At 45.9% G+C, this 15,939-nt stretch overlaps 1 protein-coding gene across 16 annotated transcripts in view; it reads left to right on the top strand.

The window, feature by feature from the left end:
- LOC128882856 (ELAV-like protein 2) overlaps positions 1-15,757 on the top strand; it is a 62,386-nt gene extending 46,629 nt beyond the window's left edge. For all 16 annotated transcript variants that reach the window (XM_054134703.1, XM_054134688.1, XM_054134638.1 and 13 more), the window contains one exon: positions 640-15,757. In XM_054134703.1, the coding sequence (XP_053990678.1) occupies positions 640-964 (325 nt within the window). In that variant the 3' untranslated portion in view covers positions 965-15,757. The remainder of the gene's footprint in view (positions 1-639) is intronic.
- Positions 15,758-15,939: the final 182 nt, after the last annotated feature.

Genomic DNA, 15,939 nt, shown 5'->3' on the forward strand with positions numbered 1-15,939 from the left:
CGTCTCTCGAAAGACAATCAGTTCTTAACATTTTTTGAGCCTATGAACTTTCCGACTGATTTTTTCCTTAAACTCTTCCTTTTAAAATTCCGCAGCGCGCGTTCTATCCCGACATTGCAATTTCGCGTTTGAAACATGATAAAAATACGTTTAAAGGTAAGAAACTACTGCGCACCCTTAATGGGTAGATATGCGTTAATTGATTCGACAGCTGCCCGTCGAACCACTTTCGTTTTCCTTTTTCAGAATTCCTTTTTCACTCGTCGAGCTTTTTGGCCGCGACGGCAATTCAAGATGCGAATCGGTTTGAATGGTACACTTGCACGAATTTTGTTCAGTCTTTGTTCTCTTTCAACGCTGATGATCGATATCTTGTTGAAGTAAACTCGTGAATCTCGGTGTTCTTTGTTACCGTGCGCACGATGTTGCGAAAGAGGAGACAGTTCTAAAGTCGTCGATACACGAGACGTTTTAGAATCGAATAGCGCTGTCGTTTTTTTTTTCGTAAAAGAAACATCGTTTTACTTTCCGCGGACGACAGCGCTATCGGGCCGAAATTTCGCAACGTCGCTCCCCCAGTCCCAGAGGCGCGGAATTGTCGATGGGTGAACATGTTGACGGTTTACGCGACTGTTTCAGGTACAGCCCGCTGGCAGGCGATCTCTTGGCGAACTCGATGCTACCCGGGAACGCGATGAACGGTTCCGGTTGGTGCATCTTCGTCTACAATCTCGCCCCCGAGACCGAGGAGAACGTGCTGTGGCAGTTGTTCGGTCCGTTCGGCGCCGTCCAGTCGGTCAAAGTGATCCGCGACCTGCAGACGAACAAGTGCAAGGGATTCGGTTTCGTGACGATGACCAACTACGACGAGGCGGTGGTCGCCATTCAGAGCCTGAACGGTTACACGCTCGGTACACGGGTGCTTCAAGTCAGCTTCAAGACGAACAAGAGCAAGACGACGTAGGACGAGCAACACCATCGCGCAACGGCCCCTGTAGGTGTGCCAGCGGTCATGATCGCATCATCGACCGCTTCATCGACCGTTACCGTGACCTCGGATACCTCCGCGACCGTTACCGTGACCTCGGATACCTCCGCGTCCGTAACCGTGACCTCGGATACAACCACGACCGTGAATCTCCACGACCGTGACCGGGCCAACTACAGGAAGTCGGGCTATCATCCGAAGAAACTCAAACCTTACAGAAGCACGTGGCTCGACTTTGTCGAAAACATCGGCGAGGAGGAGAGGGTTACCTGGTTGGAGGCACTCGAAGATTTAAACTTATGAAAAATGCACGGATCTTCGCGCCCGGCTCGATAGTATACCCGGCAAGGGTGACGAAAACTATTCCTTGAGAAATGCCATCGACGTTACCCCCGAAACGAGGGGTCTATCAACAACTAGAATTAACGAAGAAACGCGTAAGAAAGGACGAAAACTTAACATAGACGAGCTAACACTCGCGGAAAGGTGCCCGGTCGTTCCGAAAGCTCCGAAAAGCTGAAGGACAATCGCAGGGCCCGATCCTCCCAGTATTCCAAGAACGACTGCCAACGAGAGATCCGAAACACGTTGTTATCTCCAAGGGAAAACTGTTCGTATTCCCTTAATTAAACATATTTCAAGCATCGTAACCGCGCCCAGAGTCGCGTCATATTCATCCAAGTATCGTTAGCTCTCGAACCAGCTGTCGATGGCATTTCGAGAACAAAATTTTCGCGAGCCCCGCGGTATACTCCCTCGATCCGTAGAAAAAAAATATCCGTGCGATTCCATTACGAATCGAACAATCTTGCTAACGAGATGCTGATCGAGTCCGTAGAGCCGACGGAAGAGAGAGGAGGGGAGAGATTCAGGGTGCAAACGTACACGTGCGTGTGTCTGTCTGTGTCTGTGTATGTGTGCGGCGGGACGGGGGAGGAGGTGAGATAGAGAGGAAGGCGTGAGAGTATGGTACGTGCTGCGTGCGTGTGTATGCGTGTATCTGCGCGAGAGGGAGCAAGAGGGTCGAAGAGGAGACCGTCGAGAGGATCGGAGGTAGGTCGCGATATCTTGATATCCGTAGACCGTGGCTGCGGGAAAAGCCGAAGGCCGACGGAAGGATAACGGAGGAACGAGTCGTTACCTTTTCGTTCCTCTTATCGTTGGCCCTCTGTTCTTTTTTTCCAAATATCGCTGGTTTCTTTTCTCCCAGCTCACCGCGCGATCGAGGGGAAACGCGAGGTCGTTCGAAACGCGACGTTCGTCGCTCGATTCTCGACTCTTGCACGTACGTATCGTTGGTTTATGTATATGTGCACGATCGATGAAGAACTTTGCACACGGGGCGGGGGTGGGGCGGGGGTGGGTAGAGACGGGGAACGGGGGCGAAAGATACGATCTCCGGTCAGTACACGACACGCGATCCTCGAATCGCAGCTTCCGGCGGTCGTTTCCTTTCACCCCTGCACGACACCAAAGAGTCACCGACGTCAGGCTGTGAGACTGAAACGGAATTCGAGGAGTAGAAGACTAGACGAACGTACCAGCGGCTTTCCAGCGACCAAGCTGTTCGGTCGAGACCAGTTTTCTCATCGAACGTCGCTGATATACCTGTAAGGTAACGACGCGCGTTCGAGGAGTCCGGATTCAAGGGTACGGGCGAATTCTATCGGTTCGGGCCGAATCACTTTGGTCGCAAACGTCCGAGTAGATGGTCCCCGAACGGATGTATAACTCGCCGCTACTCCGAATGCGATCTCTTCGAACTTTAACTCGGATATTACCGAAGTATCTTCGCTAGGTTCCTTAAATTATCGATAAACTACACGTAAAGTGTAATTGAAAAATAAACTCTAATCTCTAATTATAGTTGGTCTACATAGGCAAAGGCTAGGTGTTTTTGCAACGATGTAGTTCGCATCGGCCATATTCGGAGGACGACAGCGACACATGGCTAACGGCCATTTTCTCGCGCATGGCGATGCACGAAAAGACACCTTAAACAGGGGTAGTTGCGTACGCGGGAACGTGGCGCCATCCAACCAAATTTCTTCACAGTGATCTCATAATCTATAATATCAAAGCGACGATTCTAGACGTAACGCGCTCGAAGAAGCGACGTCTCGAGAATGATCCTTGCACCGGAGGCCAAAGACGGGCAAAATTCGATACGAGTTACTTGTATTACCATTCCATAATTGAAATTCCAACGACTATATTTACGAATTGACCTTTTCGTACTCGATACGCGGTCCGAGTGAATTAATAACTCGCTTCGTGGGGTTGTCAAACTTGAGGAGAAAGTCGCTGATTTACCCGATCGTGTTCACAATATTTATTCGAACATTAACGAGTGCCGACTCGTTCGCCTTCCTGTTCGTTGTTTTTAACCTGACAAGAATTCGGCCCGATCTTTGGCGGGAGCACGGCTCGAGAATGATTCCGAGCGAGATACCTCGCGTTTCCTGATCGACGTGAGCGTGCCAGAGGGAAAAAGAACTTGACGGGAAGATCCGGTAGTAGTAGGTGGTCGTAGGTTCGAGGAGTAGCGAGCAAAGCGGGAAAAAGAGTGGCGAGAGAAAGGATGGACACAGGCCGTGAGCGAGGACGGGACGGGGACGGATCGATCGATCGATCGGCGAAGGAGGCTCTGGTCGGGTCTCTCGCGCCAACGACTACGAAACCAAAGAAATAACCGAATGAGGGAACGATTTGATTCAGCCTGTGAAGCTAACGTACTTAAATCTAACTTCTAATCCGTAGTTGAATTAAGACGTCGACGAGTAAACGGAGAGACGGAATCTATATTATCGTAAGCTATTTAAGAAGATACATTTAGGGGCTCACGTGCATACGAGGGATCTCGAGATATCCGCGAGACTAACGAGGACATCGAGACACTCGACCCGAAGGATTACGTCGTTCGTAACGTAAACCATCAGCTGTACTTTTCTTTTTGTTGCTAGTCAGACTCTTGTACTTCTCTGTCGGTTCTGTCCAAAGAGACCCAACGGTCGTTCGTTCGCGCGAACAACGGGGACCTTCTTTCTTAGTATATATATACATACATATATATATATATTTTTCTTTTTCTTTTGTTCTTTACGTATAGACGATGTTAGCTATAGTACAAAGTGCTTTCTCGAGCGCGCAAGTCTGATTTTACCGAGCGTTTACGGAGCTTCTTCTGAAAGAGTCCATCGAGTGTGCACCGTGCAAACTCCGAAGACAGAGATAAACGGTACGCCGCCCCGAAATACTCCGATTTTTATAATTACCGAACGTGGATTCGTTCGTCGCTTTTCCTTTCTTTTGTTAAAAACGAAAAATACATAAAAAAAAAAAAACCGTCTAACGTACAAAACGATATTCAGTAACGAGACGCGTGCGTCGCCGAAAACGGAAACCGAACGCGCGCGAAGTTAAGAATTTTACGAATCGTATACACGCTCGAAACGGTGCGCACGGTCGATACCGATCGAGAAACGAACGAGATCCAATTTCGATCGTCGGAACACGTGTCTAGTCCTACGTGCAAAGAGGCGGTCCCCGCGAGACAACAGGGCAGACTTTTTAAGCGTAGCAAAAGGTAATCAGACAGGATCGATAAGAAGGCGCGATTTAGGCGATAACGAATACGTAAGATAAGCGAACCGTTTTTCGCTCGCGCTAAGTCTGGCGACTATTCGCAGAGATCCGAGGCGGTGTAGCGGGTGAAAATTTTGCTCGCGCGACGATACGGGAGACGTTCGCGTTGGATAGGAAGCTCCGGAAGGAGAACCTAGCTCCGATCTCAGGCTTGCACACAGGACACGGGAGATCTCGATGCGTCGTCGCCGCGAGAAGGCGCGAGCGAGCGTTTTGTAAGTACTTAATCGTGAATAAAGCGACGATTTCTTAAGCTCTTAGATTTAGCGTATAACGTGAGAGAGAAGAAAGCGTAGCGTGTATATGTTGTCCTATTTATGTGTACCTTCTTGTGTCTAGTCCTGGGAACACGGCGCAGGCATCCTCGCGGCCGAGCGGAGCAAGAAACGGCTCCGTGGGGGCGGTTAGAGGGTCTGCGTCCCGTTTTCCCGTAAACGTAATTTGAACCTCGAGCAACAAATGCTAACTGCTAAGATTTTATTTTATTTATTTGAAATACCCCGACGTCGGATCGTTCGTTGGCACGGTTCCCGCGCGAACGACGCGCCCGGTCCGCGTCGGGGGCGAAGAGGATCTCGATGATTAGTGCAAATTATTATACACCGTGTGACGACGCAGTGCCGTCGTCGCGTGCATTGGCGTGTAGAGGCAGCGAGGAGAACGGATTCGACTGACCGCGAGCCACCCTTCGTTATTCGACGCCTTCGTCGATAAGACGATCCAGCTGGACGCTGTTCGTACGCGATTCACGAGATTCTAGGCACGAAGAACGAAGGGCGTGTCGCGTTTAGAAATTTTCCCCGTGACCTGGCGTGCGTTTACGTACACCGCGCGCCGGTTACATTTATTATTATAAACGATTAATCTTCTCCTTCTCATAATTATTATCAGTATATTAATTACACTTATTATTCTGGTTATTATTATTATTATTATTATTATTACCATCGTCATCGCCATTATTATTATTATTATCTTTATTATTATTATTATTATTATTATTACTATTATTATCATTGCTATTAATTATGGTCGTATATATTTTTTGTGTCTCTCGTCTAGTAGCTACGTGTAACCTTAACACCTTATTACTACTTACTTTCGTACCACAACAAAGTGAGAAAAGAAAAGTCTTACACTACTTTCACTTTTAACATCAGCTACATTCTTACCACCCGCTATATAACATACTTACTATAACTACCACCAACCACCACTACCGCTATTACTACTATTACTACTACTACTACTACTACTACTACTATTACTACCGATTATTTATTTATTTATTTAATTATTATATAACATAACAGAAATTATGTTTTATTTAAGGATTAAACTGATTTGTGTTTGGTTCGAATACGTCGTTCGTTTTATTTCGATTACTTGTTTCAGTTGCCACCAATCCGCCAGCCATGTCCGACCCACCCCTACGGGCGCATCTACATTTTTATCCATCCCCGTAAAACTTCTTCCCGGCATTCCTCGTTACTCGGACCGACGTGCCCGAGACCCAATGACACGTGTTTGTGTGCGTGGCTGGGCGAGTGCGTGTGTGGCGATATTCGAGCGATTCGTCGAGCTGTGATAAACGTCATCGTCGCGTCGCCGTTTCTCGTGGGCGAGCCTATGGAACATCAGAAGAGCATTAGGACGTTACCTAAATTCCAATCGGACGCACGCTTTCTTCGAGTAACGAAGCTCCCTTAACCCTTTGCACTCGACAACAGTAGAGAGAGCTAAAAATTTCGACGACTGAACATTCTTCTACCATGATTGGAGCGTCGTGGAAATAAAGTTTCATACTACTCTAAAGTGTACCAGTTTGCAGCTTAGAAACCTATTTGTGAACCAGTATCGCTACGAACAGTTCGAGATTCAACGAAATCTAAGATCTAAAACAAAGACCGTCGCTTCTAAGTCGCCCCTCAAGTGCAAAGGGTTAATTTCGATTTGCCATCGTGGAGCAACGCCGGATGGGACCGTTCCATCGTCGCCCACGTTCGCAGAGATTAGAAGCGAGACGAACGAAGGTTCGCGATACTTCGGAGGACAAGACGAGGACGTAGTCCCTCGAACCGCGTCGAATGTCGTCGAATGGTGGAAACGAACGTCTCCGTAAACAGAGGATTCAGAAAGGGACGAGACCTGCAGCTCGAACAATCTCGAAGACGGACTATCATCTGTCACGTCCGTGAAAATTCGCGTGCTAACATCCCGAACGAAAAAGCTTCCACCTGTTAAAGATCACCGCGCTGCGTCTCATTTCTTTCGCGAAACGAGAGACATCTCTCCCCTGAAGCTGCTCAATTTCGCGCACAGTATAGTAAGGCCAAATGGCTTCGACGAGCCATAGAGACGCACAACGCAATGAGAATCACGCACCGACGGATAGAGACAGAGATCCTTTTTAAGCCACATTCCCACGCGTTCGGTAAGTGGAAACGGCCTGTAGACCTCTCCAGAGGCGAATAATCTCTCAAGGATGTCTTTCAAGGAATTTTAATCACAAACACTTTAATCAAGGAACCCTTTGCACTCCACGTACACCACGACTTAACTAGTGTCTCTGTTCCAACGCGAACTGGATCAACGAAACAAAGGAGCAAGATGTACGAGCGTTTATACATTTTTTTTACTAACAAGGATACTTTTTTTAATTTGCAGAAGCGGTGCCGCGTATTTGCGCCCCTCGTATTAAACGAAATTATCGGAGTGAAAAGGGCGAATGCGACGAATCCCTAGAGTCCTTGAAGAGATTATCGGCGTCGTTACGTGACGTGGGACTGTGACGTAACGCGTGCTCTGGCGCGTAGGTGGGAACGCGGCTTTAGCGCCCTGATCCGTTCTCGCGGATCGGGATAGGCGATCGAGAGGAATCTGTGAGGCGGGCGAGTCCGAGCAGTAGAGAAAGGGAGAACAGAGAGAGAGCGAAGGGTAACACGCTAATCAACTAAACTATAGAACTATATTACCATACTAGGTTAGATATTATGCGCATTGTATTCATGTATCGAGTAATCGTTGTTAGTTGTATCGCTGCGACGACGACGACGATAGGGGGTGCTTATCGTTGATAGAGTAGGGGAACACGGGTCGGACGCGTGTACATGGATACGTGCATGCATGCACGCGTATCGAAGACGTAGCTATACACGGGGGTCAGGTTAACGCGACGTCGGATCGAGAAGAAGGTAAAAAAGACGCGTGGCCATCCTCGACGAGGAGACGGAACGATAATTGCGCGATTCGGGGCAGCCCGAGCCCCTTTTTCGGCCACTAATTTTTCAACGCTAAAGGGGCCAACGACCTCGAACCTCGTCGCACAGAGTAGCACAAAGTACATTTTAAGCTTCGGAAACGATCGCGCCAGAAACGAAAAGACGTCGCTGTGAGTTCAAGCAACGCACAATCGCTCTGTCCGCGTAGACAGTTTATCCTTAAGACTCGTACGATTCGATCGGTTCGTCTTCGTTCGCGGTCGTTGCTAGATGGAAGACGAACACCGTCTCATTGTCACCAGTCTTCGACGCGATCGTCGACGTTTCGGAGTCGCGGAACTTGGACGCGCGAAGGAACGAATAAGGAAATACACGATCTTCGCTTAAATCGAGGCGACCGATTTTTAGCGGTAGCTTCTCTGACATTCACATTCGTATCTCGCGAAGAAGAACCTTGCCGATCCCTGGTCGGTCGTCTCGGCGACCTTGAAGGGCCGTACTTGCCACGTCCTGTTCGATTCCTTCGCGGTCGCGGTTCCAATCAGTCTTCAACGACAGGAGGAAACGGCACCAACCGCATTCCGCGGCTGCGCTCGTCCTTTCCCACGAGTTCGGGGTGACGAGCAGAGCGAGCGAACCGAGAAACGAACGTAAAAGGGTGAAATCCTCTTCCAATTTGTACCGAAGCGACACGCATACCGCAGAGACTGAGATTTTAGGCAAAGTTAATTAGCTCCGTGCAGGGATACTCTTTCCCGTACCTTCCAGGGAACCAGAGTTCCTCGGGGACCATCGTTTACGCTTTTCGGTGGACTTGAGAAAACGAACAGGAGCGTAGCACCTAGCGTTTAGAGATTAAATCGTGACACCCTCTCGCGGTTAGGATAAATCGATCGAGCCTCGAGGTCGAGAGGACTCGTCCTCGCCACAAAGTTTACCGCGCTGCAACGAGACTCTATCGATCGTTCTTTTTTTCGTCGCTAGAAGCCCGTGACGAAACGCGACCGTTTGCACAATTTTTTTCGTTTCAGTAAGACAAACGTATTCGCAATGATCGACACGCTCCTTGCGTAACAACGCGGGCGGTATTTATCTTTATAAAAATAACGGCTACCTACGCAAACGAATTCCCAAAATTGTCATTCGACGATAATTGATCTCCTTGATAAGGGCTACTTTAACTTTTTTCATTCGCGATCCCATTTATGATTGCGACTTTTTTCGCAACCTAAAATATATAAAACGAAGGTATGTAAATATTTTGTGACGGTTTCTTGATTAGGTAACGATATATATAAGTACGAAAGAATATAGCGTCGGAATTCGTTTAAAAACATACAAAAATATGAAGCTAAAAATTGCACGAAAGGTTGTGAAATTTTATTTACTACAGTTACAAAAATAACGTACCCTATTTGTCGTCAAAACTGCATTTTTTTGCAATGACATCAAGAAAAAAGAAATATCGAAGAGAAGAAATATCGAAGAGAGCGACCCATAGTTTAAGAAGCCCTGTCCTTGATCGATGCCATCGAAACATCGTATGTAATTCGGTGAAAACAGGTTCGATCGTCTCGTTCAGCGTCGCGACTTCTCGCGATAGTATTACCGCCCTTAGGAATCTCTTTGGTATTCTTCGCGTCGGTTTCTTCTCCGTTCTCGCGATTCGATCGGTTCGACGATGTCCTCGATCCTTCTCGAGAGTTTCGTTTCTACGTTGAAAGAAACCGCTCCGTGCAATGGTTGTCCGTCTTTTCTTTCTCGAGGCAGGGAACGAAAGAGGGAGCCGTTTCTTCGACGACGAAGGCGGCGCACTCTAATGCGAGCGGAAAACCAAAGGAAACAAGAGGGAGCGTGAAAATGTGTATGCGTGAGAGGAACAAACGGCGACGAAGTACGCGGTATCCGTGAGAAGGGAAGGTTGAAATTATTTTATGATGCGAGTCAGCGGACGTGAGGATAAAAATGAGAGTGAGAGAAAGAAAGAAAGAAAGAGAGAGAGAGAGAGACACTACCGCGGCAAACAAAAGCAGATCTAGCTCACCGTAGGCCTAACTAAGAAAAAGATGAAAAGTATTTATATACTAAGCTAACTAATTAAACGGGCGAAAAAGTGGTGAAAGTGAGAGAAAGAGAGAGAGAGAGAGAGAGAGAGAGAGAGATGCCTGTCGAGCGAAAAAAAAGAAAACAAAGACTAAAGAGAACGAGAGAGACTGATCGCGTGAGTGAGTACGAGAGAGTGTGAGAGGGATAGGGCGAAAGGAGAGAGGGGGTAGAAAATAACTAAACGAGTACTCGAGAAATTTTACTCCGTGGCGAGTAAAGCACAACGATCAACAAAAAAAAAAAAAAATGAAGAAACCGATAACCACTCTGTAACAAAAGACGAAAAAAATTAAAAAAAAAAGTAATGATAGGGGAGATGCGCGGGTGGGGGGATACAGAGGGTTAACGCGACGTTAGAGAAGAGGGGGCGGGGTGACAGAGAGCGAGGGATACAGTCGGACGGAAGGCGACGAGATGAAACAAGGGAGGGGAAAGACGGGGGCAGAGGGGAAGAAAGAGATAATCTATAATCTTCTGTACATGTTTTGATTATTCTAATTATTAATTATCGTAACTTATTATAATAACTATTAATTAATTAAATTAATTGATATCTATGGAACTGTATTTAAACGACAAAAAAAAAACGTGGTAGCTAGTTTGTCAATGGGTGTATAAATATTTAATTACGATAATTCTATAGTGATATTAAAAGAAAAAAAAACAAGACAAACAAACAACAAACAAACATACAGAATACACCAAAAAATGGAAAAAATAAGTAAATGTGCGTGAACGAGCTTTTGGGAGAAAGGTAGAGAGTACGCGCGATGCTGAATGCGAGAGAACGAGAGACAAAGAGCGAAAAAGCGAAGGCGAATGTTTGATATACGCGACACGAACACACACACACACACACACCAGCATCGAGATGATACACGAGCACACGTAAAATTTCTTCAACTCAAAAAAAAAAAAACAAATGAAACGAGGAAGGGAAAACGAGGGAAAACAAGAAGGAGTGAGAACCTGTGCGGGGATGTTTAAAATCCAATATTTTGGGGGGGCTGGTCAAACGGCCGATAATTATAACGGGTGTCCAGGGAATTTTCATACATTTGGACACTCGAAGTGAATTTCACGGTGCTTCGTGGGGGGTGGGGGCTTCTTCCGTTTCGTTTCCTTTTCGTCGTTGCGCGTTTTATTCCGCGAGGTTCACGCGAGAAACGTAACCCGGACACGACACACTCATTTCATCGACGTTTCTTTCGGGTAGAAAATTATCTAAGCGTCGAATCTTTCGCGATCCGTGAAAAGACTCGAGAATTCTCCGGTTTCCTTTTATTCGCGTTCGAGCAACGGCTGCGCTTCAGAGTTTCCCACTCTGGTTAAATAATTTATATTTTGCCGAGAACAAACGCTTGGTTAAACGGGGAACGGGTTGGGGTGCGGGGATGGGGATTCTTTCAATCGATATTTTCAGCGAATTCACGCGATCGAGAGACGGAAAGACTGTCGGCAATCAATTGCTCATAACCGAAACGCGATGTATAAATTATTTAAAAGATAGCGGTGCAAGCTATCGCCGTCGTGCACGATCTAGATTCTGAGATATCGAGCTCGGTGTTTCGCGACCCTCTCGACCCTCTGACCTTCGTTTCTCTCCGCTCTCGAAGAGTTCGATTACTCGAGTGGAACTTTCGAAGGAAGAAGAGATCAATTTCGATTTAAGGAGAATGCCGTGACTTGATATTAAGGTGAAGATGGAGCCCTCGTGGATCTTACGAAGGCCAACCAAAACGTCCGACCCAATGCAGGGCTCGATCCTTTCAAGAACTGATCTCTCTTTCTTCTATCGATACATTCCGTGAAAATGCACAGGCTTGCAACGACGATTCGGAGGGTCGAGAGCGCAGAGCGCGCACCGAATCGCGATTAACACGTTGACGCCTGTGCGCGGTTCTCAGTGTCTTAGCCGCGAGGCGGCGCGGCATCGGGTCGCATTGTTCAGCACGATGTATGACCCACCGGTGGTGCAAGCCGGCGTGAACGTGTTAAAGCGTTATTAGGACGATTGACGCGAAGCGGAAGTAGGAAAGATGCGTTTCAAGAGAGGTGCTTGTTAGATCTCGATGATCTCGTAATATCGAAGATACATTCCATCCGAGTACGAGGGCTCTCGCGCGGAATAAAAGACTTCCTTTTCTCGTCTACGACTCTCCATTCCGAACTGTGTTCGTTTCGAAGCCGTTTCCGTTTCTTTATTCCTTGTAGCCTTTAAATACGACGATTTGTCGCGGTCAAAGAATGCTTTCTCTCTTATACCTCGCGGTACCGTCAATCGCGAATGGGCAATATTTGATAAACGAATAAATTTAATTCGTTCTACGGAGAACACGACCATATTATTTACGTTTTACATTCATTTATCGGGCGAAATGTTCAATTTATTTATCCATTTCACAGGAATATGTCTGTTCTTAAATTAAATTCGATCGTCTCCACGAAGAACGCATTGGAAATTGTTCACTTTGAACCCGTTATTGAAAATTTGTATTTGGATAAAATTTCTGCCCATGCGAATACGTTCCATTAATTCCAGTCGAATGTTCGTAACGGTACCGTACGGGTTGAGGAACACCTTCGACCGAGTAGACGAGAATCGACGAATTTTTCGACATTCCACGACGCCCAGGCCCTCGGGGTACAAAAAACGTTGGCGTTAAATCGTATATTATATTTATACGCGTATCTAATTATCGATCTCGAACGGACGCGATCCCGCGAGCCATCGCCAAATGACAAATTTATCCTTTCCTATTGAAAGGACGGGGCATTTCTATAGGGAATCGAATGAAAGTTTATTCGTCGACAGTATTAAGATATAAGGGAACCTTTTTTCCGAACGGGGAACGAGCACCACGCTCGCGGAATTCTTTCACGACACGCGATGCCGTTTTCCCTGCGATCCAACAAATTACGAATAGCCTGTTCATTTATTAGCTCATCTATATTTCGTTGTCGTTTCGATCGAGATTAACGCGTTCACGCCGGCGCTGCTATTTGCGTTTCTCGCCATGGGGCGGCACGGTGGTACTCACCATCTGATAGACACGCAAACGTGAGCAACCCGTGGTACGCGCCGGCGTGAACGTCTTAAATCAAGAGCTGAGAATTTCAAGCGTAGACGTTTCTCGAATTTTTGTTTCCAAACTAGAAACGCGACTCCTCCATTCTTTTATCTTCCAACGTCTTCGTTGCTGATTGTACAATTGTTTCTTAGTAATTCGAATTGTTCGAACGGCGTCGAGTTTCGAGAAGCGATTCCCGCGGGCAAAATCGACAATTATCAGCGCGGGTGATCCCCGAAACGATCGATCTCCGCGCTCGCGGTGATTCCGTAATTACTATTATAATACCAGAGATTTTACCATTACGATATTATAACGTTGTATGTGTTATAAGTGTTCATAAAAAAAGAGAAAAAAAAAAGGAGAAGTTATTATCACCCAGGATGAAACGCAGAGCAATACATTTTCGTCGTTCGAAGGAAACGGTGACGTAGGGACGAGATGAAAAACGAAAAAAAAAAAACAGAAACAAACGAAACGAAATACCGCGCGGCTCCTTTTTTCCATTTTTTCTTCTTTTTTTTGCGATCGAAGAACCGTTACGAGACGGTTTCGTCGAGCCAAAACGAACAAAAAGTCGGGGACAAGTTTCGACGGTACGTTCCGTAAAAATATACAAATAGAATAAAATAGGGAAAAAAAAAATAAACAGAAAAAGGAAAGCGACGAGGCTCTCGTTGATTTCCAAGGGATCACGATCGAAATCACGCGGAAACAATCTGTCCGATTGTTACAAATCGTCTTTAGAGAAACGTTTTACAGCTTTAATGGGAAACAACCGTAGACGTAAACGAACGGAGGGCACTAATTAAACAGAAACTAACAATACTGATAATAAAAGACAAAACCTAAAAACAAACAAAAAAAATATTAAAGCGAGGGAAGAGCGTAATGAAAGGGAAGAAGAACGAACGATAACGCGAGAAAAAGTATAGAAATGTATTATATCGATCCATTCGTTTCCACCCCGAATCTTATGTAACGAATAATATAATACTTTTCGATTGTCGCCCTGTCGACGACCCACCACCGTTCGTCGAGAACAGCTCACGAACGATTTCTGTTGTAACTGAAGAAAATATAATCTGTTGCTCTTGAATCTGACGCAAGCCGTTCTTTCCACCCGCATAAAAAAGAAAACAACACTTCCGTTCGCGCACTTCTCGATTCATTTACGTCTGTGCCATGTCGCGGGATCGAACGTGCACCGCGACGATCCGATCGATCGGTGCTTTCATCTTCCGTTTCGTTCGACTCGTGTTAGCGTGGTCCGATATATCTTGTCATGTAAATTAAGAATGTGATACGCGATATTATATTGATAGATCGATGAGCGAGTCGGAAACTATCGGAACCAATTTTGGTAGACGCCGGCTCTCGTTCGTCGTCGAGAGAAACACTTGCACGGACAACGATCGAGCTAAAGAAAAGAAATCCGAATAAAATTCGTGAATGTCGATCGATCTGTACGAATAATAAATACCATCGTAAACGTTAAATTATATACAGTCAGTGCAAGAAGTATTCGTACAGCAACCGATTTAAAATAAATGGTTCCTGTACGGATATTTATTACGCATTTTCCAATTGTACGAGAACAAAATTTTCACGTAAATATTTTCGCGAGTATCGCTTTTGAATCGAGAGCGTTAAAACGCGCGTTTAATTATCCATTTCACAGGAACGTGCCTGTACCTAAATTAAATTTGATCGTCACGACGGTAATCGATTCCAAAATATCGCTCTCGTAGTCGATCAAGCGCACCTCGACTCTCTCTAGAGAGTAAAGAGGTGGCACACTGTTTTTCGTCGCTGTATTCTCTCGACGGCCGACTGCCGACGGTGTTGCTTATTTAATTAGACTTCGGATGAAAACGAGTTGAGTATTGGTGCGTTTTAGCGCCGGCGAGCGAAAGGGAGGAAGGGAGAAAAATTAAAAAATTATCGTCGGGAAACGAGCCGAGTTGTTCCATCGTTGTGTTCCGATTTTTCAAAAAAAAAAAAATAAAAAAATAAAAAAATAAAAAATAAGCAAAGAATAGCGGAGATTCTTCTAAAGATCTTTTCCGACGAAAAACGGAATTCGACCCCGAAAGAACGGCGGAAAAGAATTTGAACCGGAGGACGCGCGTCGTTCGGGACGAACAGATTTTTTTCGTAATTTTTAATCAAGCCGACGAATCAGGACAACGACGGGAACGGAGACGCGGTGGGCTCGCGCTTTCGAGCATTTTCTTTTCTTCTAATCGAGGGAAACACGCGTATACCCGCGTCGTTGAGGCTGATCGTAACGAACCGAGAGAAAAGTCTGATATACAGAAGCGTGTTACGAACGAAACGAAAACGAAAGAATAACGGGGGAGTGTCGAAACGGGGAGGGGCAGGAGGATGAGGAGGGGTGGGGGCGGAGTGAGCGGAGAAAAATACACAAAGAAAATAAAACGCGGATTATAATAGAGTAATGTATTTTATGACAGGTTTTAATACGGTATTGATAGCGATATTTAACTGTAACTGATAAATAAAGGCGCTATTTAAACGTGAGAAATAAACGAAATAAGAAAAAAAGAAAAAAAACGTATGAACGTCACACGGTAATGGTAAACTATACGCTACTATAAGGATAACGATTTACGCTAGGCGATTAGACGTGCGATCGACGTCGAGACAGGAAAGAGAATGGACGGGAATAGGAGTTATTAAAAAAAAAAAAAAAAAAAAAGAGAGAGAATAAAAAACGAATACGGAGGAAAACAACGGTGAAAATATCGAAACGAGGAACAAAGGAAACGCGGGGAGTTGTTTTTTTTTTTGTTTCTTCTCTCTTTTCTTTCGAATTCGAATGGAAACGCGTAGAAATCTCGGTTTTCCTTTTTCGGTTTGTCCTCAGATCGATTACGCGTACGTG

This window comes from Hylaeus volcanicus, chromosome 1 (genome assembly GCF_026283585.1).
Source record: "Hylaeus volcanicus isolate JK05 chromosome 1, UHH_iyHylVolc1.0_haploid, whole genome shotgun sequence".
In the NCBI taxonomy this organism is placed as follows: domain Eukaryota; kingdom Metazoa; phylum Arthropoda; class Insecta; order Hymenoptera; family Colletidae; genus Hylaeus; species Hylaeus volcanicus.